The sequence below is a fragment of the Candoia aspera genome, chromosome 1, assembly GCF_035149785.1.
Source record: "Candoia aspera isolate rCanAsp1 chromosome 1, rCanAsp1.hap2, whole genome shotgun sequence".
NCBI classification, from domain to species: Eukaryota; Metazoa; Chordata; class Lepidosauria; order Squamata; family Boidae; genus Candoia; species Candoia aspera.
The window spans coordinates 306,851,214-306,876,284 of record NC_086153.1 but is presented as its reverse complement, the minus strand read 5'-3'; the positions used below and the strand labels follow the sequence as shown (position 1 = coordinate 306,876,284).

The window sequence follows — 25,071 nt, the reverse complement described above, 5'->3', positions numbered from 1 at the left end:
ATGAAGGCTTTCCCTTCACAGAGCAAGTGTACCTCCAAGCCATATGTTTTTATCCTGTTTCTTGTTAAGTTAGAGGACTGCTTTGACCATTACTTTCTTTGGAGAAACAGGCTACTTACCCCCCTCTTCCACTGACCATATAAATTTGAGCTTGCCATGTGGGGGGAAGGAGGCAGGCAGAGGCACCATGTATGGTGGGAATGGGGTGCATTAAAGCACCCTTGCTGTCTGATTTCTTTCTCCAGTTACCCAGATTGTGAGAAGGAGCTCCCATTTCCTCCAGAGCCATGATGCTAGTCCGAGAAGTCCTGCTCTTCCTTCAGTGCTTCTGGCCTTCTTTGCTGCTACACTGGACGCTCCATCCCATGTGGGGCTTCATTCAGGTAATAGAAGAACCATTTTTTTTCTTCTCTTGCCAGGGTGCATTTCTCAGGCTTCGTTCGTGACTGAGTTCTCAAAGCAGCATCAACTTCTGCAAAAAAGTACTTTGCAAACTACTCATGAAGACCTGATGAAGTTACTTTGGCAGCAAAGTACACTTGTTTCAGAGGGCAGGTACAAACACCTGTACTGGTAGCTAATAAGCATAAGTACAGTTTATTTGCACTCCATAGACAGGACTAATAAGGGTTGATAGACCTCCAAATCAGCTGTTATGTGACCCTAACAATGTTGTGTTATTGTAGTCTCTGTGGCCATGGGTACTTTGCTTTCAGGTCTCTCAGAAGACACTTTTGGGATTTCATTGCTATTGAACTTCTTAAAATTTCACCATTGGCATATCTTTGCACACCTGATAGAGTGGACTCCAGCTCATGGACACTGAAGTCTTGATCAGTCTGTTAGTTTTAGAGGTGCCACAAGCTTCATGTTTGTCAGTACAGCTGAATGTGGCTATTACTTTAGAAGCCATAGGTTTTGAAGATAGCTGTAAATAAAGGAAAAGAAACACTTCCTCTTGCAAAATCATCACTGATTGGGTTCAGAATATTTGATGCTCATCTAGATTTGAAGTGCTTGATAGTTAAGGTACATTTTTATTAGTTTGATTGTTAGTTCCCAGGTGATTTATTCCACATCTCTTCCATCAGTGTACTTAAAGCTTTGTGTAGAAATCCTACTTAATGTATCAGAGAAAGTAGGATGTTGAATACCAGTTCTTATGCTACAAACAAGTGTCTGAACCTAAGACACTTATCAGTCTTATACTGTCAAAGAAGGGTCTGCTCCATCTGCATGTGTATCAGCAAGTTTGGATGATGTGCCTGAGCAGGTAAGGAGAAGTGTATTGAACCTTCTCGCACATATTCCTATGCAAGCTGTGATGTTGGTAGTGGAAGCACTGGAAATCAGTCTGGTTTGTGTTCTTGGCAGTGAAGACAGCTCTATTTTCTCTCTGCTAACTTGTTCCTTGGCTTTTTAAACTGCCCTTCTATTTGCTGCTTTGCATTTGAATGGGAAAGGCCCATGTTAAGTTTCAGGCCTGCCACAGTCACATGTAATTCAGCTTTGTTGATTATAGTCCAACTCCTTTTGAGATAGAAAGCAGTTAGGAATGCAGATTTACAGTATATCCCACCTTTTGTACAGCAGCTCAAGGGAGCATGTTTTCTCCTCCTATTGGGCCCCGCAACAGCAACACTGTGAGGTAGGTTGGGCTGAGAGAGTGTGTCTGCCCCAAAGAGGTCTAGTGAATTTCTATGGCTGAGGTTGATTACAGCCTGGGTCTTCCCGCTCCTAGTCCAATATCCCAACCACTGCACTACACAGGCTCTCTTTTAGGCTAAGGAAATATTGGCTTTAATTTTAAGGGAAAAAAATAATTAGTAGCATATGTCCTAATTAGGTTTATTCAGTCATAATTGTCATTGAGCCTAGTGACACTTTCCAGTAAATATAATTAGGCTTGCTGCCTATATGGTGCTAAAGTTCGAAGAACTTATCAGCTGCAACTCTATGCACACTTGTCTGTAAATGACAAACCGAACTGAATTAGACTTATTTGCAAATAAATGTTCATAGACTGTATAAAGAAGAAGAGACAAAGTGAAGGAAAGAGGGGTCAGGAAGAAGTGGAAATAAGATAAAGCAAATCCAGTCTAGAACTGCTATCTGAAAAGGTTTTCTAACATTTGCATTGTAATATGAGGTTCTCGGTGGAGTGGTGGAGTTGCTTTCCTTGATAGGGAAGTGTTTCTGAAAACAGTTTAAGTCTGGAAAATCTGTGTCATTGATAGATAAATTAAGTAATGCAGGTTATGTTTGATTTGGCCCAGAAAGTTCTAAATGTTTTAAAGTTTATCATGATCAAAAGGAGAGTACAGTTAGGAGTTTAAGCTCTGGGTAAATCATAGGAATCTCTTATCTAATCATTTTGGCATTTGCTCTGTCTTTTCTAACTGATCTGTATATTTAACGGAAAAATACTTAATAGTTGAACTAAACATATTTATATTCAACTATAATAGTTGAACTAAACACTATGTTCACTTTGTGGTTGGTGTTACTTGGGGAAATTCCGTATCAGGAAAAGTTTAATAAACTAACTGTATCATACATCTTTTATACTCTAATGATGCTCTTTCCAAATACGTATTTATCTATAAAGCCATCTCTGGCATTCAGTCTTTGTTTTTAGGCTGTGGATATATAATTATATAACTCTAGTATCATGTGATGCATGAATCCATACATAGACAGTATGGTATTATCTGTATTTATGAACAGCCGTGCTTGTATATTTGTGCTTAATTATATTCCTACATGTCCTTCATGTTTTTATGGTAACTATTCACTGTTAATCCCCCCTAGTACTATCCTTTTCCTTGCACCATCCCAAATAATATTCTAAACAAAATCCAAGCCTCAAGAACTACAGCAGTAGTTGCCTCACTGAAAAGGATGCAAGTTACAGTATGCAAGGAATCTAAGTCTTTTCCAGCATATTTAAATACTCAGCACTGTTTAGCTTAGTGCCTACAAAATGCAGTTTGTTCATTTGGAGCAGGACTTCATCCTTGATTGTGTTGACAGGAAGAGGGCTTTCCAAGACTCAGGACAATAGTGGCAGTGTGTACAAAACAAGGTTTCTCCAAATAGTCTAATTTTATTAGCAGTTTGGCACAAGATCTGATGTGACTGTGAATTGAATGCAGACTGAATCAGCTTTGTCAGCTCTCTGGTTTGGATTTGCCATGTGGTTTGACCTTGATATTTATATGTGGTGATGACTAGTGATAATTATAAATACATATAGGGGCAATAGGAAAGGCTGCAGTTATGCTGATGGTGTTTAATTCTTAATAACACCAGTAATATTAAAGTAGCTATCTGTTCAGAATGTATCTGTTAGTAAGTAGGATACTAATCATCTATTTCAGACAGCAGCAGTATAGCCCAATTAATTAGAGTTAATTCCTTGCTTATGATACAGCTTGGTCTTGATGGGGTCACTTACAGTATAACCCGAGTACTTAGAGGACATAGAAAATTGAGTTGTCCTTCTCTTGTAAATTTGGCAGCCTGTACATTTTAGTGTTTAAATTATTTGGCTTAACTTTTTCTCTGTTGATCTTTAGATCTATCAGCTGTCCAACTGCTCAATAAGACCCTCACTTTGCTGTCTGTGATGCTTTAGAATCTGGGTGGCTAAATTAGCTTGCATAATTGAAAACTGGGCATGTTTACAAGGCAAATGTAATTATAAGAAAATAGTTGCTTTTTTAAACCAACTACCCTTCAATCAATCGCTATAACTTACATAAGCAACTGTTACATAAGGTTCGTAGGTAATATACATTATACAAAACAATAATACATTGAATTAGGTGGTTGAATCAAAGCATTTTAAAGTACAAAATATGGGACAATGTCTATTTTATTTGCTTTTGTGCTTCTCAAAATGCATGTACAGATGTGCATGTTATCAAGAAAACTATGCTGAGATATCCGTATCAACAGGCATTAAGCTCAGCTCACAGGACCCTTTATTTTTATGCCAAGGTAATATTATAGACCTTAATGGAATGTATAACCTTAATGGAATGTATATGTGGGCTTGCCTTTATGTATACCTGGGAGAAAAGTGTTTGCATTAGATGTGTGGAGTACTGTGATTTTATCAACATAAACATTTTTTTTAATGTTGGACTATCAAAATAAAATTAACCACCAGTACAACATGAGTATATGAACTAGATTTCTGTAGATTTTAAATGATAGATTATCCCACCAGAGGTAGCAAAGCAGTACTATCTTTCAGATCAGTGCAATATAAGATTGTGTAATTTTCTAGATGTTTCACTTGAATAGGGTACGTGTTGATTAAAAAGAGGGTCAAGGCTGTGAATGCCGGCTCTAACCTTTCTATGGTGAATCTGCAAGGGGTTCCTGCTGTCTTCAGCTGAGTAGTAGAAGCCACCATGCTTTATAAAATCTGAAATAATATCTGTACTTCATATAAAATTTGAAGACCTTTGGAGTGTTGAAATGCAAGTCAACTGCTTGACTTCCTTCTTGCTTCTGTTAACACAACCAGCTGAGATAAAACAGTTGCTTGGGATGTGGATACTACTGCCTTTTAAAAATTTTAGTATGTGGTGCTTCTCCTTCCCTTGTTTGCTGCTCTATACAAATACCTTTTGATGAAAATCATATTCTGTCAAGAACATATTTGTTATTCGGCAAATAAAAAACATAAGAAATATTGAACCGTTTGAAATATGATATCCTCACAGTTAGTGACAAATAAATATGGTATTTTCAGTTCATTCATATCAGTTGAAAATTCATTTAAAACTACCAGCAGGGAAAACCTGCAGTATATAATTTCTTATATTGATATAATAATATAAAAACAACAACAGGGGGCAGTGAATGACTTTCTTGCTTCATTTTATGGTAAAATGTAGCACCACTGCCTTGGGCTGGTAATAACTAAGAACTAGTACCAGCACTAAGTTTGATGAGGCCTTGGACAAGGTGCACTGGTAGATTTCCCAGCGCTTCATTGCAAAGCCTAACAGTGCAGATAGAAATCAGTGGTGATAAGCAGTCATGGAAAGGATGAGGATGGAAATCTACATAGAAGACAAGAAGGGCAAGCAGGGAACTAACTCACTTTGCTCTCCCTAGTTCACTCCCAGCAGAACCCAGAGCTTAAGGCACCTGAGAGTAAATAGCTGTGGCTGCAATACTAATACATTATATTATGGCTGTATTCTGTATTCTGCAATTCAGATTTATTTGCCTAAGCACCAATTCTGTGATGCTGTTATTTCAATTTTATAGATGGCTGAACTGGGGTAGGCAACTCAATACTTTCCAGTGTGGGAAGATTCCTTTAAAAAAAAAAATTGTCCTACAACAGCGATCATTTCTGGAGTCTGGGAACAATAATTCAAAAGATACAGAAAGCACCAGTTCACCTTCCCTACCCATCATTAAACTATATCATAAAATTACACAAATAAACCTGGGATCATGCACTGTACCTGTGCTGCTGCAGAGAGACTAAACATAATCACTTCCATTTTCAGAAAACTTCTTGTTACCTTGAGCTTGTCAAGTTTCCCCTTCTTTGTCCTTCTGTCACATAGCCACAAGAGTGAGAGTAGAAACTTTTACTTTCATTTTTAATAACCGTAATAAATCAACTGGCTCCAGACTGTCATTCCTGGCCAAACGTGTCTCCTGTGTTTTTCCCAAGAAGAGGTGCAAGGGTCCCTACCTTTCATGACATGAAGAGATGGGGACCTGGATGTGCTTCTTGGTGGCAGCCTCAGTGTTTTGGAACACCCTTCTCCTGAGGAATACCTTTCCCCTATAAATCTCTAGAGCTATAAATCTCTAGAGGCAGTCTTGATCTGAACTGCTTGGACTGCCTTAATGAGAGTCTTTACAACTGATATTTGTTAATAAACTCCTCTTTGGAGTTTATGTGTTAAGATTTTTTTAATTTGTTGCTCCCATTGTGAACAACCAATAGTTTCTAGAAGGGGATAGCATACAAGCTGGTGTATAAATGACTAAAATTTGTTTAATTATGATTTAGAGCAAGAGAAAGCAGTTTGTTGGCCAAATGCATTCCCAAACATCCAAAAATCATGCTACTCAAGTTTGCCGAAAGGACAGATTTCATTCCCTTTATATCCATCAGTCTGGTCTCTCTCTCTCTCTCTCTCTCTCTCTCTCTCTCTCTCTCTCTCTCTCTGTATACAGCTGATATAACACAAAATTAAGGGTGCAAGCGGAGGCAAGAGGCTCTGTGAGGCAAACTGCTCCCATTCCTGCTCTTATCCCATCTCCTAAAAGAGCCCAAATAGTTGTTTTCAGGCTGGTTTGGGCCTTCTTGAAGGGCTTTTTGGTTTAAGAGTAGGAATTATGGAGGGAACTTTGTTACAGTAATACGGGGAAATATACGAAGCAAGCAGATTATGCAGGTAGTAGGAAGAACTAGATAAGTAAACTGCAGTAATGTTCTAAGTTGGCACAACCACTTTAGTCTAAGCTGGTCAGAAGTGGTCCTTATCTACAGATAATGAGAGAATGTCATCTATAAAGGATGCAGGCGCTGTGAATCCTCTAAAAGAGCAATGTGCTCTTGAGATAAGGTAACCTGGCTTTCATAATTAATTATATGAATATTAGTTAAATGAGTGTGTGTGTGCGCGCACGTGTGTGTGCGCATGTGTGCAATCATTCTGCTTGTATTTCTACCAAAGGGCTTTATCCCTTTCTGGAGATTGTCTTTCTTTTTGATGATCTTCATCTTGTTAACTCTCTTCAGCTTGTTGCTTGTTTTATTTGGAATATTCCCCAACAGAATGGAAGCCTGGAGACAAATTTCTACCTTCAAGGCTCTAAAAATAGCCTGAATCCTTTCTGGGAAAAAAATGGTGATTTAGGCTAGTTGGGAGGAGGTTAACATGTAAATAGGAATTGTTTGCCTCCCCAAACCATCCCACTTCCATTCTACCCTTAAAACACCATTTGGATCATTTCCATCCATAATAATCTCTATTTACAATGCATCTTTACCACTACACTATTTCTGATATTTGCTGTCATTAATATGGGGACTACCACATGTTGCCAATCACCCATTATAAAGGAAAGCATGCCGTTAATCTGAGTAAGTCATTGCTCAGGAATCGACACCCAAAAAATAGGATATTTACCATTGAGGAAATGGGGGGAGGGGGTGTTGTAGCATTAAAAGTAAAGGTCATTTCCTCACTATAATTTATAGCATCTTCTAGTGTCACCAAGCAAACACTGAGAGAATATAAAGGCTGGTCTCATTACAATTATAATAGTGAAGTAATGGTTGTATGATGCTATACGGTATTATAAATCACTAGTGAGGAAAAGGCCAGAGTTTCCTGTGAGTTGGGTTCAACTTCTGCTGACTATTTATGACACGTTCATGCATGATACAGATGTGCAAGTGGAAGTAATCTTTATTGTCCTATAACATTCTTTATTCCGCTTTTCAGGGCTGTATTGGACATGGCCTTTAATGTGTCTTTGCATTTTAAATGCAAATTATAGCTGCAGGCTGAGATAATTGTTAGGACTGTAGCAGACAGAAAGAGTAACAATGAATGAGCTTACCCCTTCCTTCCCTTACAAAAATGGCTTCTGGGACCTGTTACTGCACTGAAAGAAAATCCTCTATTGATGTGAAAGAGCTGCTTTACTTTAGCAATTTTCCTCAGAACTGCAGCAGCTGATACTTACGTTTTGTAAAAAGTACATACAAAACATCTTTAATTTCATAACTAGTTCAGATTGTGTACACAAACAGAAAACAGTGAGCTGGGAGTGAAGAAAAGCATTTTGGAGGCACTTGATTGAATAATGCTATTCTCTTTTCCTTAAGTTCAAGTTAGTTTCATGGCACAACTTAGCCCTGAGGCAAAAGAATCAGAATTTTGAGGAAGATGTGTTTGCGGAGTGAGAAAAGTCAAGATGGTTGCCGCAATTGTTCAGTCATGGATGCCATCTTGATTTTTTTGACCCCACATTGCATTGCTTCTTGTCATTTGCACTCATCAGTTAATAAATAATGACTGCTTTTTAAAGCTTCTTGAGATATTTGTTCTTTCTAGTATCAAAATTTATGTTGCTGAAATCTGGGGCATTTTACATGGTTCAAAACACCACTTTACTTTGGAGTTTCAGTTCAGGTTGGAATTTCCACTTGATTTTCTCTGACTGTCATTCCTTCAGCTAATCTGCACTGGCAACAGTACACTAACCAGATATAATTAACCCTGTTAATAATGATCTGTTACATTAACCCTATTAATAATGATCTGTTATAGGGTTTATCCGAAGAGAGGATTGCAGAATACAGGAGTTTTAAGAACTTGTTGAGAGAAATGCAGACACATTGGGTGTGCAGCCTCAGATACTGGCTGAGTTATTCTAATATGTGATGAAATCGTAGATTACAGATTACCTGCCATGGGTTCACTTTTTAAAAATGTACCCTACAGCCCTGGCCATTGACAGAGCTGTTCCATGACAGAATCCTCCCGAACATTAGGAGCGTCTGGTAACCTCTTTCTGACTCACACATTTTATTAAAAGGCATAAGCACTCTATGCTGCAGCTCACTTGATCAGATGTGTCAGGTGCTTATGCCTTTTAATAAAATGTGTTGGAAAGGGGGCTACTATGCTCGTTCTAATTTTTGGCCCTCATAGACTAACCTTGCTCATCTCCAACAATGTTTCCTGAACATTGCAAATGAAAGAGTTAACTTGTCAGTACCAAAGATGCTAGGACAAAATGGTAACTGGTGGGTGATGCAGAGGGTGAAGGCAGACATCTGCCTCAGAATAGCCTCCTAAGAAGTTGCAGTAATTTTGAAGAAGATGCCCACTTGACTTCTCCCACCAAGGGACATGGCTAAACACCCAGGAAAGTTCCATGCACGTTCTGTTTAGCTTAAGAAAAGGAGGAGGACAGGGAGACCAGATCTGAGGGATAAAGGTTATGCACGATGTGGAAGGGAAGACATTGGTAGGTATACATTCAAAATGGCTGAGTTCATTCAGCAAAGCTGGAGGGTAGGAGACGAAGGACAGATCCTTCACACAGTACCTAGTTAAACAGTGGATTTTACCACCACAACATGTAGTGATGGCTACCAGTTTTAAAAGGAGTTTTGCACATTAACAGAATAAGATTATCCACTGCTATTAATTCTGATAGTAACATATGACAGAAACAAATATAATGCTCAGTTTTTTTTTTTTTAATTTCTCCCTCTTTATTATATTGTTATATGTCTTACTACATTATATTGTTTCAATACAATGATATTTATACAGTATTAATTAAAGTTTTTGAGATTCTAATAGTTGGATAACTTAGAGCGGTGTTTTTTTAAGCATGGTCCTGGGACCTCTGGGAGTCCCCCCAAGACCCTCTCAGGGGTCTGCAAAATCAAAATTATTTGCCAGCCTATGTTGAAAAATAATACAATGTTAAAATCCCATCAAACAATCATGAGAAGCATTGGTGAATGTGTCAATTTTAATTTTTAATACAGTAAATATCAATATACATGACCCATATAAACAAAAGCTCTTTTGGAGTCCTCCATAATATTTAAAAGTGGGAAGGGATCCTGAGAGAAATTTTTTTTTCAAACACTGACTTAGAGTATTAAATATAAAGAAAAAGGAGAAATATTCTGTCAGTGTTAATTACAGTGTTTTGTTGTTGTTTATTCGTTTAGTCGCTTCCGACTCTTCGTGACTTCATGGACCAGCCCACGCTAGAGCTTCCTGTCGGTCATCAACACCCCCAGCTCCCCCAGGGACGAGTCCGTCACCTCTAGAATATCATCCATCCATCTTGCCCTTGGTCAGCCCCCCTTCCTTTTGCCTTCCACTCTCCCTAGCATCAGCATCTTCTCCAGGGTGTCCTGTCTTCTCATTATGTGGCCAAAGTATTTCAGTTTGGCCTTTAATATCATTCCCTCAAGTGAGCAGTCTGACTTTATTTCCTGGAGGATGGACTGGTTGGATCTTCTTGCAGTCCAAGGCACTCTCAGAATTTTCCTCCAATACCACAGTTCAAAAGCATCTATCTTCCTTCTCTCAGCCTTCCTTATGGTCCAGCTCTCGCAGCCATATGTTACTATGGGGAATATCATTGCTTTAACTATGCGGACCTTTGTTGTCAGTGTGATGTCTCTGCTCTTTACTATTTTATCGAGATTGGTCATTGCTCTTCTCCCAAGGATTAAGCGTCTTCTGATTTCCTGACTGCAGTCAGCATCTGCAGTAATCTTTGCACCTAGGAATACAAAGTCTTTCGCTGCTTCTACATTTTCTCCCTCTATTTGCCAGTTATCAATCAAGCTGGTTGCCATAATCTTGGTTTTTTTGAGGTTTAGCTGCAAGCCAGCTTCTGCACTTTCTTCTTTCACCTTCATCATAAAGCTCCTCAGTTCCTCTTCACTTTCAGCCATCAAAGTGGTATCATCTGCATATCTGAGATTGTTAATGTTTCTTCCAGCGATTTTAACTCCAGCCTTGGATTCCTCAAGCCCAGCTTGTCGCATGATGTGTTCTGCATACAAGTTGAATAGGTAGGGTGAGAGTATACAGCCCTGCCGTACTCCTTTCCCAATCTTAAACCAGTCCGTTGTTCCGTGGTCTGTTCTTACTGTTGCTACTTGGTCGTTATACAGATTCTTCAGGAGGCAGACAAGATGACTTGGTATCCCCATACCACTAAGAACTTGCCACAATTTGTTATGGTCCACACAGTCAAAGGCTTTAGAATAGTCAATAAAACATAAATAGATGTTTTTCTGAAACTCCCTGGCTTTTTCCATTATCCAGCGGATATTGGCAATTTGGTCTCTAGTTCCTCTGCCTTTTCTAAACCCAGCTTGTACATCTGGCAATTCTCGCTCCATGAACTGCTGAAGTCTACCTTGCAGGATCTTGAGCATTACCTTACTGGCATGTGAAATGAGTGCCACTGTTCGATAGTTTGAACATTCTTTAGTGTTTCCCTTTTTTGGTATGGGGATATAAGTTGATTTTTTCCAATCTGATGGCCATTCTTGTGTTTTCCAAATTTGCTGGCATATAGCATGCATTACCTTGACAGCATCATCTTGCAAGATTTTGAACAGTTCAGCTGGGATGCCGTCGTCTCCTGCTGCCTTGTTATTAGCAATGCTTCTTAAGGCCCACTCAACCTCACTCTTCAGGATGTCTGGCTCTAGCTCACTGACCACACCATCAAAGCTATCCCCGATATTGTTATCCTTCCTATACAGGTCTTCTGTATATTCTTGCCACCTTTTCTTGATCTCTTCTTCTTCTGTTAGGTCCTTGCCATCTTTGTTTTTGATCATACCCATTTTGGCCTGGAATTTACTTCCAATGTTTCTAATTTTCTGGAAGAGGTCTCTTGTCCTTCCTATTCTATTGTCTTCTTCCACTTCCGCGCATTGCTTGTTTAAAAATAATTCCTTATCTCTTCTGGCTAACCTCTGGATTTTTGCATTTAATTGGGCATATCTCCCCCTATCACTGTTGCCTTTTGCTTTCCTTCTTTCTTGGGCTACTTCTAGTGTCTCAGCAGACAGCCATTTTGCCTTCTTGGTTTTCTCTTTCTTTGGGATGTATTTTGTTGCCGCCTCCTGAACAATGCTGCCAACTTCTGTCCAGAGTTCTTCCGGGACTCTATCTACTAAGTCCAGTCCCTTAAATCGATTCTTCACCTCCACTGCATATTCCTTAGGAATATTAGTGAGCTCATATCTAGCTGATCTGTGGGTCTTCCCTAATCTCTTTAGTCTGATCCTAAATTGTGCAAGAAGAAGTTTGTGATCTGAACTACAGTCAGCTCCAGGCCTTGTTTTTACTGACTGTACAGATGTCCGCCACCTTTGGCTGCAAAGGATGTAATCAATCTGATTTCGGTGTTGTCCATCTGGTGAAGTCCATGTATAAAGCCGTCTCTTAGGTTGTTGGAAGAGAGTGTTTGTTATGCAGAGTGAATTGTCTTGGCAAAATTCTATCAGCCTATGTCCTGCTTCATTTTGTTCTCCCAGGCCATACTTACCTGTAATTCCAGGTGTCATTTGACTGCCCACCTTAGCATTCCAGTCTCCTGTGATGAAAATAACATCTCTTTTAGGCGTGTTGTCCAGTAGGTGCTGCAGATCCTCATAGAACTGCTCTACTTCAGCTTCTTCAGCATTTGTGGTTGGGGCGTATATTTGGATCACTGTGATGTTAGATGGCTTGCCCTGAATTCAAATTGAGATCATTCTGTCGTTTTTTGGGTTGTATCCAAGCACTGCTTTAGCCACTTGACTATTAATTATGAAGGCTACTCCATTTCTTCTGTGGTCCTCTTGTCCACAGTAGTAGATCTGGTGATCATTTGATGTGAAGTGGCCCATTCCAGTCCATTTCAGTTCACTAATTACAGTGTAGGATATCACTATTACAACCATAACATAATTAGACTTTTTCACATAAGAAAAAGTCTAATATAGTATTAAGAAGAAAAAAAGAAACCTTTTAAACAAAGTAATTGTTGTACAATAAAGATTTCAGTCTTGGTTATACAGTTGCTTAATGTACGTTATATATGTTCTCTCTCTCTCTGTCTCTCTCTCTTTCTATATATATATAGAGAGAGATGATTTTATATATATATATATATATATATATATATATATAGTTATATATATATATATAGTTATATATAGTTAATAAAAGGAATAAAAAGAAAAAATAAGAAAAACAAAATAAAACAAATTTATTAAAGGTTAAATACCAAAAATAATTGAAGAAAAAGGAAAAAGAGGAAAAAAAACTATTGGGTTTCTAACACCCCCCTCCCCTTTTTAAATAATCTGCTAATTTACTACCATATTGTAGACAACCCAGACAGTAAGTGATTAGTTTATTTTATACACTTACTTTCAGCTTCATTTTAAACAGAGAATCTTTGACAGAATGTGGCATTGGCCTTGATTGATATTAGATATTACAAAGCACATTCATTTAAAATATTGCAATAAATAAAAGTGTTTACAGAACATCAGAATCTATACTGTCATCAGCTGGTAACATTAATATATTATGGAGGGCCATGAGATTCAGAATAAAGGATTTCTGTCAGGACAGAGCAATAGAACAAGTTCAGTATTGTTTCCTCTGACAAGAAATGTCACAAAAACATCTAGGGAGCAAATTCTAGTCAGCAGCTAAACACACAGTTGTGACTTCACGCAAAAGAATTTTTGTTTTAGCAGTAAGCTAAATGTATGCTAGTCAAATATTGGCTGTTAGACATTAATAGTCAAAATGAACTATATGATTTGGAACAGACCTATATTTAGTAAAATCTTTCATTAGATGGCAATGCTCTGTGGCCTTCTAATCTGCCAAAACTGGAGACATCTTGTGTGGGCATGAGGGAAAGAAACGAGCAGTGATATATCCTATGAGTCATCATGCTTGGTCAGATTTTCTAGTAATATCATATATTCAGTTCTGAATAAAGAAGCCCACACAGTTTTTTTCACTGTTTAAAAATTAGCAGAAACTGATTTTGCATATACATAAGATTATAGAGTTGGAAACGGTCAGTTAGGCCATCAAGTCCAACCACCTGGTCAGTGTAGGAATCCATATTAAAGAATCCCAGACAGATGGCTCTTTAGCCTCTCCTTAAACACAGGTGAAGGGGACTCTACTACCTCTTGGGGTAACTGGCTTCATTGCTGAATGCTTCCCAATGGCAGGTAGTTTATTCTACATTCAGTCAGAATCTGCCTTTTTTTAATGTAACATGATTGTTCACTTTCCTGCATTCTGGAACAAGAGAGACCAAACCTTGACCTTCTGTGTGAGGTAATATATGCCAGTATTTGAGGTAACTTCTATGTTCTTTATTTTGAAATCTTATCATCACTAGTCGTCAGCTAACGATCATTGGTTCAACAACTGTTCGAAGTCACAGCAGCGCTGAATGAATGGTAGTTACACCCGGTCCCCGAAGTTACAGCTGTTGTAGTGCCCCTGCAATCATCTGATCAAAATTTGGGCGCTTGGCAGCACGCCTGCACCTAGGACCGCAGGGGCACTTCAACTGCCCCCACTCACCTATCTCCCTCCCATCTCTGCCCTTTTGGCTACCCTGCGCTTTGCTGACTCTGCCACCCCCAGCTGACCTTCACTGTCTTCTTCCTCCTGCTGCTGCTGAGGTGTACCCAGCCTGGCCCATTGTGAGGCAGCTGCTGGCTGTGCCAGGCCTTCTTCCCAAGGCTATGTGCGCCCTTGTCCAAATCACATGTGGCCTTTTCCAAATTGTGTGCGGCCTTCCCTTTGGAAGGCTTATTCTACCCGCTGCTGGCAAGGTACACCCAGCCTGGCCCTTTGCGAGACTTTGGAAGGCTGCATGCAATATAGACGAGGCTGTGCTCAGTTTGGACAAGGGAGCACATGGCCTCAGGAAGAAGGCCTGGTGTTGGCCAGCAGCTGCCTCACAGAGAGCCAGGCTGGCCACGCCTTGTCAGCACTGGGAGGAAGAAGATGGTGAAGATCAGCTGGGGCAGCAGAGAGGCAGGGCCAGCAGAGCACAGGGCAGCAGGGGTGACAGGACCAGCAGAACACAGGATGGCAGAGGCAGTGGAGTGCAGGGTGGCCAAAAGGACAGAGATGGGGGGTGGGGGAAATAGGCAGGTGTGGGGAGTTGAAGTGGAGGCAGTCCCTTACCTTAACAAGGCTTGGGGCTGGGAGGAACCAGGCTGGGAATGGCTTCAATCAGGTAGATTGTCACCTAACGACCAGGTGGGATTTGGTTGACAATGGCAAACAGGATTGCTGTTGCTAAGTGATGCGTTCATGTGACATCACACTTTACGACCACGTTGCTTAGCGATGGAAATTCTGATCCCAATTACCACATTAACTGAGGATTATCTGTAACTGTTATGCACAGATTGGTTTAGTGGCTTTTATGCAAGCTGTACATTTCATCTCACTATAAACCTTGCATTTTCCATCATTTCTAAGATTTACACTGCAAGATATTTGTCTGTTGTTGATCATGCGTCTTGTATGTTGCTGTTGTTTTTGCTTAGCATGATGAATCGATCCACTTACAATGGCTTAGTGCTGTAAAAAATAGTCCTGTGTGATTAATTTTTAATGGCTCAGCATTATTAGTCAACCAGGCCAGTACTTCATCCCTTCTTCTAATAAGCTACTTATCAAATATCCATAGCCAATGGTAAAGCATATTCATCTATGTGATGCTGTTGGGGAATATCCCATGTGAAAGAAGCAACAAGCTGGAGTTAACAAAGTGCATCTTTATTAAAAAAAAAGGGGGGGGCAGGGAGGTGATGATCATCAGGCATTTCTCCAGAAAGGGAAAAGGCCCTTGGATAGAAACCAAAGCAGAATATACAATATATGTTTCCAGTACTGTATACATATTCATTTAATATTCATATAATTAATTATGAATAACCAGGCAAGGCTGCATTATGTCATGTGCACATTGCTCTTCTGGAAAATTCATAGCACCTAAGTTCTTTATAGACCTTCTCTCATTATCTGTAGGTAAGAACAAGTTCTGACAAGCTTAGATTTGTGGTTGTGCCAGTCAATAATGTTACTGCAGTTTACTTCAGGGGCTTTCTTCATGGCTATCTAGTCCTTACTGTCTGCATAACCTGCTTGCTATATTTGCCTTTATTAAGCAAGCTCTCTCTAGAGAGTTCATTCCCTGGCAACTTTCATCTAAAAACATCTCAGAGAATCTGGTCTGTGTCCAAATGATGGAATATCTCTGCTTGTTATAGAGGATTATAATGGACTATAGTGCTCTGACTTTTAAAAAATTGTTTTTGTTTGTAAAAGGGTAATATGTGGTTTTGTTGTCTTCATTTTTCCTATTTGAATGACATTAAGTATGCTGATTCGGAATGCCTCATTTACTTAAAAGCGTTTTATCAGCTGCTTCACTAAAAATATTTAAAATAGTTATATTTTTAAAGTATTCTATCACTGGGGCTACGTTTTATAGCTTGTGCAGCATGGAATATAGGATCATGTGGATCTTCCCCACCAAGGTAGGAAGAGAAGCTCACTCTTAGGGAGGGAAATTGGACCTTGGATTTCTGCTCCCAGCTTCCTACATCAAAAGTGAAGAACCATTTTGCACCTAGGAATAAACCTTCTGTTGTATTTATTTTTCAGTCTGCAATATTTGTAGGGACATGATAGTGAACTGATGGCATCACCAAAGAGGTAGGACTAAGGTTTTTAATCCATTTATTTTCATATTTATAGGAGTCTGGATAAGGGATAGGGCAAAAAAGACTAGCAGGAGTGTTATTCAGTACACCTATTTCAGCGAAGGATCATTACCTTGTCGTGGTGCTGGAGCTTGAGCACCTCAATGATGCTATGAGCTAAACCGTGAAGGGCCACCCAAGACGGGAAGGTCATGACAGAGAGGTCAGACTAAATGCAATCCCTGGGGAAGGTAATGGCAACCCACCCCAGTATTCTTGCCGTGAAAACTAAATGGATCAGTACAACCAGAGATATGTCGGTATACCATCGGAAGATGAGACCCCCAGGTCGGAAGATGGTCAAAATGCTACTGGGGAGGAACAGAGGATGAGTTCAACTAGCCCCAGACGTGATGCCGCAGCTAGCTCAAAGCCGAAAGGATGGCTAGCGGCCGACGGTGCTGGTGGTGAACGGCGAATCCGATGTTCTAAGGATCAACACACCACTGGAACCTGAAATGTAAGATCTATGAGCCAGGGCAAATTGGATGTGGTTATTGGTGAGCTGTCAAGATTAAAGATAGACATTTTGGGCGTCAGTGAACTGAAATGGACTGGAATGGGCCACTTCACATCAAATGACCACCAGATCTACTGCTGTGGACAAGAGGACCACAGAAGAAATGGAGTAGCCTTCATAATTAATAGTAAAGTGGCTAAAGCAGTGCTTGGATACAATCCAAAAAATGATAGAATGATCTCAATTTGAATTCAGGGCAAGCCATCTAACATCACAGTGATCCAAATATACGCCCCAACCACAGATGCTGAGGAAGCTGAAGTAGAGCAGTTCTATGAGAATCTGCAGCACCTGCAAGACAACACGCCTAAAAGAGATGTTATTATCATCATGGGAGACTGGAACGCTAAGGTGGGCAGTCAAATGACACCTGGAATTACAGGTAAGCATGGCTTGGGAGAACAAAACGAAGCAGGACATAGGCTGATAGAATTCTGCCAAGACAACTCACTCTGCATAACAAACACTCTCTTCCAACAACCTAAGAGACGGCATTATACATGGACTTCACCAGATGGACAACACCGAAATCAGATTGATTACATCCTTTGCAGCCAAAGGTGGCGGACATCTATACAGTCGGTAAAAACAAGACCTGCAGCTGACTGTAGTTCCGATCACGAACTTCTTCTTGCACAATTTAGGATCAGACTAAAGAGATTAGGGAAGACCCACAGATCAGCTAGATGTGAGCTCACGAATATTCCTAAGGAATATACAGTGGAGGTGAAGAATCGATTTAAGGGACTGGACTTAGTAGATAGGGTCCCAGAAGAACTATGGACAGAAGTTCGCAACATTGTTCAGGAGGCGGCAACAAAATACATCCCAAAGAAAGAGAAAACCAAGAAGGCAAAATGGCTGTCTGCTAAGACACTAGAAGTAGCCCAAGAAAGAAGGAAAGCAAAAGGCAACAGTGATAGGGGGAGATATGCCCAATTAAATGCAGAATTCCAGAGGTTAGCCAGAAGAGATAAGGAATTATTTTTAAACAGACAATGCGTGGAAGTGGAAGAAGACAATAGAATAGGAAGGACAAGAGACCTCTTCCAGAAAATTAGAAACATCGGAGGTAAATTCCAGGCCAAAATGGGTATGATCAAAAACAAAGATGGCAAGGACCTAACAGAAGAAGAAGAGATCAAGAAAAGGTGGCAAGAATATACAGAAGACCTGTATAGGAAGGATAACAATATCGGGGATAGCTTTGACGGTGTGGTCAGTGAGCTAGAGCCAGACATCCTGAAGAGTGAGGTTGAATGGGCCTTAAGAAGCATTGCTAATAACAAGGCAGCAGGAGACGACAGCATCCCAGCTGAACTGTTCAAAATCTTGCAAGATGATGCTGTCAAGGTAATGCATGCTATATGCCAGCAAATTTGGAAAACACAAGAATGGCCATCAGACTGGAAAAAATCAACTTATATCCCCATACCAAAAAAGGGAAACACTAAAGAATGTTCAAACTATCGAACAGTGGCACTCATTTCACATGCCAGTAAGGTAATGCTCAAGATCCTGCAAGGTAGACTTCAGCAATTCATGGAGCGAGAATTGCCAGATGTACAAGCTGGGTTTAGAAAAGGCAGAGGAACTAGGGACCAAATTGCCAATATCCACTGCATAATGGAAAAAGCCAGGGAGTTTCAGAAAAACATCTATTTCTGTTTTATTGACTATTCTAAAGCCTTTGACTGTGTGGACCATAACAAATTGTGGCAAGTTCTTAGTGGTATGGGGATACCAAGTCATCTTGTCTGCCTCCTGAAGAATCTGTATAACGACCAAGTAGCAACAGTAAGAACAGACCACGGAACAACGGACTGGTTTAAGATTGGGAAAGTAGTACGGCAGGGTTGTATACTCTCACCCTACCTATTCAACTTGTATGCAGAACACATCATGCGACAAGCTGGGCTTGAGGAATCCAAGGCTGGAGTTAAAATCGCTGGAAGAAACATTAACAATCTCAGATATGCAGATGATACCACTCTGATGGCTGAAAGTGAAGAGGAACTGAGGAGCCTTATGATGAATGTGAAAGAAGAAAGTGCAAAAGCTGGCTTCCAGCTAAACCTCAAAAAGACCAAGATTATGGCAACCAGCCATGATTGATAACTGGCAAATAGAGGGAGAAAATGTAGAAGCAGTGAAAGACTTTGTATTTCTAGGTGCGAAGATTACTGCAGATGGTGACTGCAGTCAGGAAATCAGAAGACACTTAATCCTTGGGAGAAGAACGATGACAAATCTCAATAAAATTGTAAAGAGCAGAGACATCACACTGACAACAAAGGTCCGCATAGTTAAAGCAATGGTGTTCCCAGTAGTAACATATGGCTGTGAGAGCTGGACCATAAGGAAGGCTGAGAGAAGGAATACAGATGCTTTTGAACTGTGGTGTTGGAGGAAAATTCTGAGAGTGCCTTGGACTGCAAGAAGATCAAACCGGTCCATCCTCCAGGAAATAAAGCCAGACTGCTCACTTGAGGGAATGATATTAAAGGCCAAACTGAAATACTTTGGCCACATAATGAGAAGACAGGACACCCTGGAGAAGGTGCTGATGCTAGGGAGAGTGGAAGGCAAAAGGAAGAGGTGCCGACCAAGGGCAAGATGGATGGATGGTATTCTAGAGGTGATGGACTCGTCCCTGGGGGAGCTGGGGGTGTTGATGACTGACAGGAAGCTCTGGTGTGGGCTGGTCCATGTAGTCACGAAGAGTCGGAAGCGACTAAACGAATAAACAAAAAAAAAACCCCTGAATTATCGTTAAAATTAACAATAACATATCTGACATGAATGTGTGGCTTGTTCCTTTTTTTTTTTATTGGTTAAGAGATGAACAGTATTATATAACAGTATTACAGTCCTTCAGAGTTCTTGAGGACTCCCTAATGAAATAGCTTTTTTATTTACCTTAAGAGAAGGGCTGGCACACTCTTTATGAATAAATTTGGTTTCCATGTGGTTATTAATAGGCTTTAACATGCTATTTAAAGCGCTGAAGATTTTTACATGTGGCGTTTCAAGATTCTTTGTAGTTCAGCTAAGCATGGCCATTAGAAAAAAATTGCCTACTTTCCCTCAGGTACTTAAGATATAAAATGCTACCTCCAAGGGATCAAAGAAAGAATGCTTTAAATTCCTGCATCTGGCCATGTGATGATTTGCATTGTACTAGTGTACTGGTGGATTTGTTAGGTGTTCTTTCTTTTTTCTCCTTCTTGAACAGAGGAATGTACTGCTGTATATATAATTTTGTTGCTGTTAGCAGTGAAGTCAAAGAAATCACAATGGTTCCTTTTCAGGAGATTAACATTATATAATAATCATATAACCAGCTAACTAAAATGACCACAGCAGTAATTGCTAATACTATTCTTCGATTTTTCTACTAATTTTGGTCTAAATTGAGTTGATATGTATGCATGTGTCTATCTCCTATTGAGAAAAGCGATTGGTTTCACACTTCAGTTTAGTAACATACAAATGCATGGTATTTGGTATAGCATAAACTTTAGCAGCATGTGCATAAACTACTTTAGCTATTGATTGTAAACTATAGAAAGACAGATGAGCCTTAAGCCCATTATCATGTGATCCTTACATTATGTTCCTAAACATGTTGATTCAAAAATATTTTATTTAGATTGAATGAGTTTTAGTCTCAGGGAAGTAAGTGTAGGTATACAGGTGTGATCAACTCTGCATGCAATTAAGATCCATTGTTTTCAGAAATTTTATGAATGTGCATCATGCTTCTTGCTCTACTTTCAGGAAGCCCTGCTGAAAGTTGTATATCCATTGTGGCTCTCTTTGTGTTGCGATTGTCTCTTTTCCCAGAAGAGTGATGATTGACAACAGCCTTCCCCAGAGTGGTATCCTTCAAATGTATCATTGGCTGGGAGTTTGGAGAAGGCTCTGTATCTGGAATGGCTAAAAAACCTTAACAGCAATGAAAACAGCACTAACCAGTTGTACATCTTCTGAATATGTTATTTATATATGCAAATATACACAGTACATTCAAACAAGCAAAATAATCTTAAGAGTGCATTGGACTAGATTCTGTAGTTCTGCCATAAATTTGCCATCTGACTTACAAAATGTCAGTTGATTCATGGTGTGAATTTTGGTTAATTTATAGGTGAGAACCTATACTCAGACTAGTATGGAGGAAAGCATTTTTCATTTCTTTCTAGGTGATATGTGAATGTGTTACAACAAGCATTATTTAGGTAAAATATTGTTGACTGAGAAGTAACTCTGCTCCATTTAAAATAGGACCTGCTATTAACTTTTTGTATGTATTTTTATTAAAACATACTTTTTACTTACCATATATACTTGTGGATAAACTAAGGATTTTAGGTGCCAAAACACACCCAAAAAATTGGGTTTGGCTTCTCCATGGATGGGCTTATTCACTAGTATATATGGTACTTTTTAAAAGTACCTGTATATCCTGTATAAACTCATGGATAAGCCCATTTGTGGATAAGCAGATCCTCCAATTTTTAACCAAACTGCCATGAGAAATGTGGGTCAGCTTATCCATGGGTGGTGCATTTTTTATGGTATTTTAATTAAAAATCCAAGGGGCAGCTTATCTGCGAATGGGCTTATACGTGAGTACATATAGTACATTTTAATAACAATATACATTTTATTAGTATATTTTAATCCGTTTTCTATATATATTCTATATAAATATATATAGACACACAAACACACTCCAAAGCAGTGCATAAATAAGAAAAAGAAAAAGAAATAAAGTGCAACAAATATAATCATAACAAGTTAAAAATAACTGATATTAAAATAGTTTACATAAAAACATAAATATTAAACAGGCTGGGAAAAAGAAGAATGAATCTGTAATATTTATACAGGAAAGGCATAGGAGAAAGTCTTCAATATATATCTTAAAGATATAATGGTATCAAAAGGGAGTATTTCAGAGAGTGAGCACCACTGCAGAGAAGGCCTGCTTATAAGTAACCACAACATGGTAACATGCAAGTTGCACTGCTGATCATTTTGGGTATTATCTAGGTACAGTATATAACAGGGACGGTCATATGTCAGTTGTCCTGGTCTTGGTTGTTCAGAACTGTATATACCATAAGCAGGACCACTTGTTCAATAGCCAATAGAAATCCACTATCATAGTTCCAACACTCTTGTAATATGTGCATAGCCAAGTACCCCACTTAACAACCTCCATACACATTTCTCATTAGTTGCAACTTCCAGACCAAGAATAAGATACACGTCACTGGATGTGTTCAAGCCATCTGTCTGAGAAGCTTTGATTTGAATTCTTTCATTGATCAGAAGGTTAGATTTGATGGCCTAATGACCCAATCCAGTGCCATGATTCTATGAATCTGCGATTACTCATCAGGGTTCAGCATTCCATATCATACCAAAGGCCATGACAGCTCATTTCCCTGATCTTGCATGCAAGAATTCATTGTACTTCAGACTGCTAATGGATTCCCTTCTTCACAGGAGGGAATGAATGCTGTGAAACAAAAATTTCACCAGATGATGCTCTGACCATGATAATGGGGTAACTTTAAATTCCTCCTCCCCATTACCAGATCTCTACTGCCTTATCCAAGACAAAGCAATTTTTAGTTTGTTTGGTTTTTTTCAATCTTTTTTTTTTGTTTCTATTATTTTTTCATTAAGTTTAAAGATAATAAAATTTCATTTAATTGTGCTTTTTAATGTGTATTTAGGTGTTATTTCAATCTTTTTGTAATTTGTATTCTGAAAAAAAATCTAATGTTTTTTAAAGGCAAAAACCAGATCAAGTAATAGTCAGACTTGTTCTTTGTGTTTGATTCAGTGACATCTTAAGACAAGGGGACTATGAAATCCCTAGTAGGCATTGCTGGGATGATCTCAGCCTTCCATAACATCCAGCTAGAGTCTATATCAGCCAGGTTCTGGAGTTGTTCTTTTAAGCCGTTTACATAAAGCATTGGTTTGCATTGCATTTGAATCTAGTGAGTATTCACAAATGTCTTGGCTGGGCTTCAGGATGAAGGGTATGGAATTAAACAAAAACATAATGGTCTTTAAATGAAAATGCGAAAGATAGTAGAGCACATCAGATACTTAGGGTGGCAAACCTGAGCATAAAAAAACAGAAAATTGGTGGAAACTATTTTAGAGCAAAAGTTAGGGCAACAGAAAATGTACAGGCCAAATTGGATATGAAGCCATGCAGCAAGTAGCTCTCCCCACCCCTCACCCCCCACCCCCAGTGGCAAATGCAAGCAGCTTGGTCCAGACTGGGGCTGCAGGGGAGATGAAGGGTTAGAGTCTATTTCCCACCCCAAACCCCATCCTGATTCAGATCAGAAGACTATGCCTGCCATTTACCTAGTTGCTAATTGCATAAATGACTTCTTCTATGCTAGGAAATAAAAGCAAAGAGAGACAGTCGGGAACATTATGAAGAGCTTAAAAAGAAACGAAAAGGAGGCTGTTCTACTTCCCCACAAATTGTTTGAATTTAGAGGATAGAAGCTTCACATGGTGTGCTTGCAGGCACTGTGCATCCAAAAAACAAGGAATGAATTGCTAAGTTACTAGACATTTTAGAATTGATCGTTTAAGTGTTGAAGAGAGACAATCAGTTGAATAATTGTTGTTCTTCCTTTGCAGATTACTCAGGGCGAGCTCCAGAAGTCATGTTCTAAGCCTGTAGTAGAGAAAGCTACAGATAGTTGCCAACATATCTGCCAATGCAGACCACCTCCATTACCACCACCACCACCACCTCCACCACCACCAAGGTTGCTTGGGATCTCATGTAAGTATAGATTACCACTACTTCTCTAAATGTCCAGAAAAGCATAGGGGCATCTAGAAGAATATGAAATCACTGATTGGATAGGTGGTAATATTTTTCTAATGGGTGGGTGGTAATATTTTTTCTAATGGAGAATGGGAAAATAATATTGACTCATACAAATTCTCATTGTTTACGGTTGTTTCCTTAAAGTAACTGATTAACATGCAAGTCCTTGAATATTACCATATGGTCAGATTGGTATGTAATGAGTGTGTCATGATCTAGCATGTAAATAAATTTATAGTTTCCCCAATTTATATTCTATCAAACTTAATTTTACACATAACTTTGGGTGTGAATGCACCTGCATCCACATGAGACTCCTGAAGGAAATAGATTATCTAAACCCTTTCAAGTCAAATTTCAGCCCTGCATGACTTGTGGCAGTACCCAGATAGGATTAATTCAGCTCTTCTGGTCCTGCTGAATCTCACAGTGGCTTTTGAGATTGTTTTTCTCCTGGACTGCTTCCAAGCATTAGGAAGTAGAAGGCACTATTTTACAGAGGCCCTCTCCTTTCTGAGAGAGAAGTTCCAGCTAGTGGTAGTGGGGTAGATAGATTATAACTTTCAGTCCTCTGTTGTAAGATGCAACAGGGCTCAGCACTCTCACCTCTCCTACTCAACATTGACATGAAGCTGCTAAGGGAGGCCATCTGTTGGCATGGGATAAGGTATCATCAGTATGTAAATGATACCCAGTTATATATCATGACCTTGAGCCAAATAGGAGATGTGATAGAGGTCCTATCCAGGTTTCTAGACTGCTAGGGTCTGGATGAGGCACAATAGGCTCAGGCTTAATTCCAGCAAGACCAGGAGGTTGTGAGTAAGGAAACCATCCTTTTCCAGGGATATTCCTTATTTGGTTCTGGATAGGTTTGCAGTTGGGCAGAACTGGTTTGTAACCTGGCAGTCCTTTTGGACTGACAGCTCCTGCTCAAAGCATGAGTGGCAACTGTGGCCAAGAGGGCTTTTGTACAGTTATATCTGGTGCACCAGTTAAGACGATTGTTGAATTGGGAGGACCTCCTTATAGTCACTCATGTCTTAGTCACCACCCATTTGGATTATTACAATTAGCTTTACATTAGATTGTCCTTGAAGATCACCCAGAAGCTCCAAATGGTCTGCTCAAATAGTGATGGAAGTATCAAAGTTCCTTTATATAACCTCTCTACTTTGAGAGCCCCACTGCATATTAGTTGGCTTCTGGGTGTGATTCAAAATGCTGGTTCTCATGTTTAAAGGACCTGGATATCCACAGGACCACATTCTTCTGGTGGTTTATGCCCATGTGATAAGGTCAGGAAGCAGG

At 39.5% G+C, this 25,071-nt stretch overlaps 1 protein-coding gene across 1 annotated transcript in view; it reads left to right on the top strand.

Annotated features, from left to right (window-relative positions):
- Positions 1-250: 250 nt before the first annotated feature.
- The window catches only part of PRIMA1 (proline rich membrane anchor 1), a 66,286-nt gene continuing 41,465 nt past the window's right edge, over positions 251-25,071 (top strand). The window contains exons 1-2 of the mRNA XM_063293717.1: positions 251-383; positions 23,565-23,712. Of these exons, the coding sequence (XP_063149787.1) occupies positions 288-383; positions 23,565-23,712 (244 nt within the window). The 5' untranslated portion in view covers positions 251-287. The remainder of the gene's footprint in view (positions 384-23,564; positions 23,713-25,071) is intronic.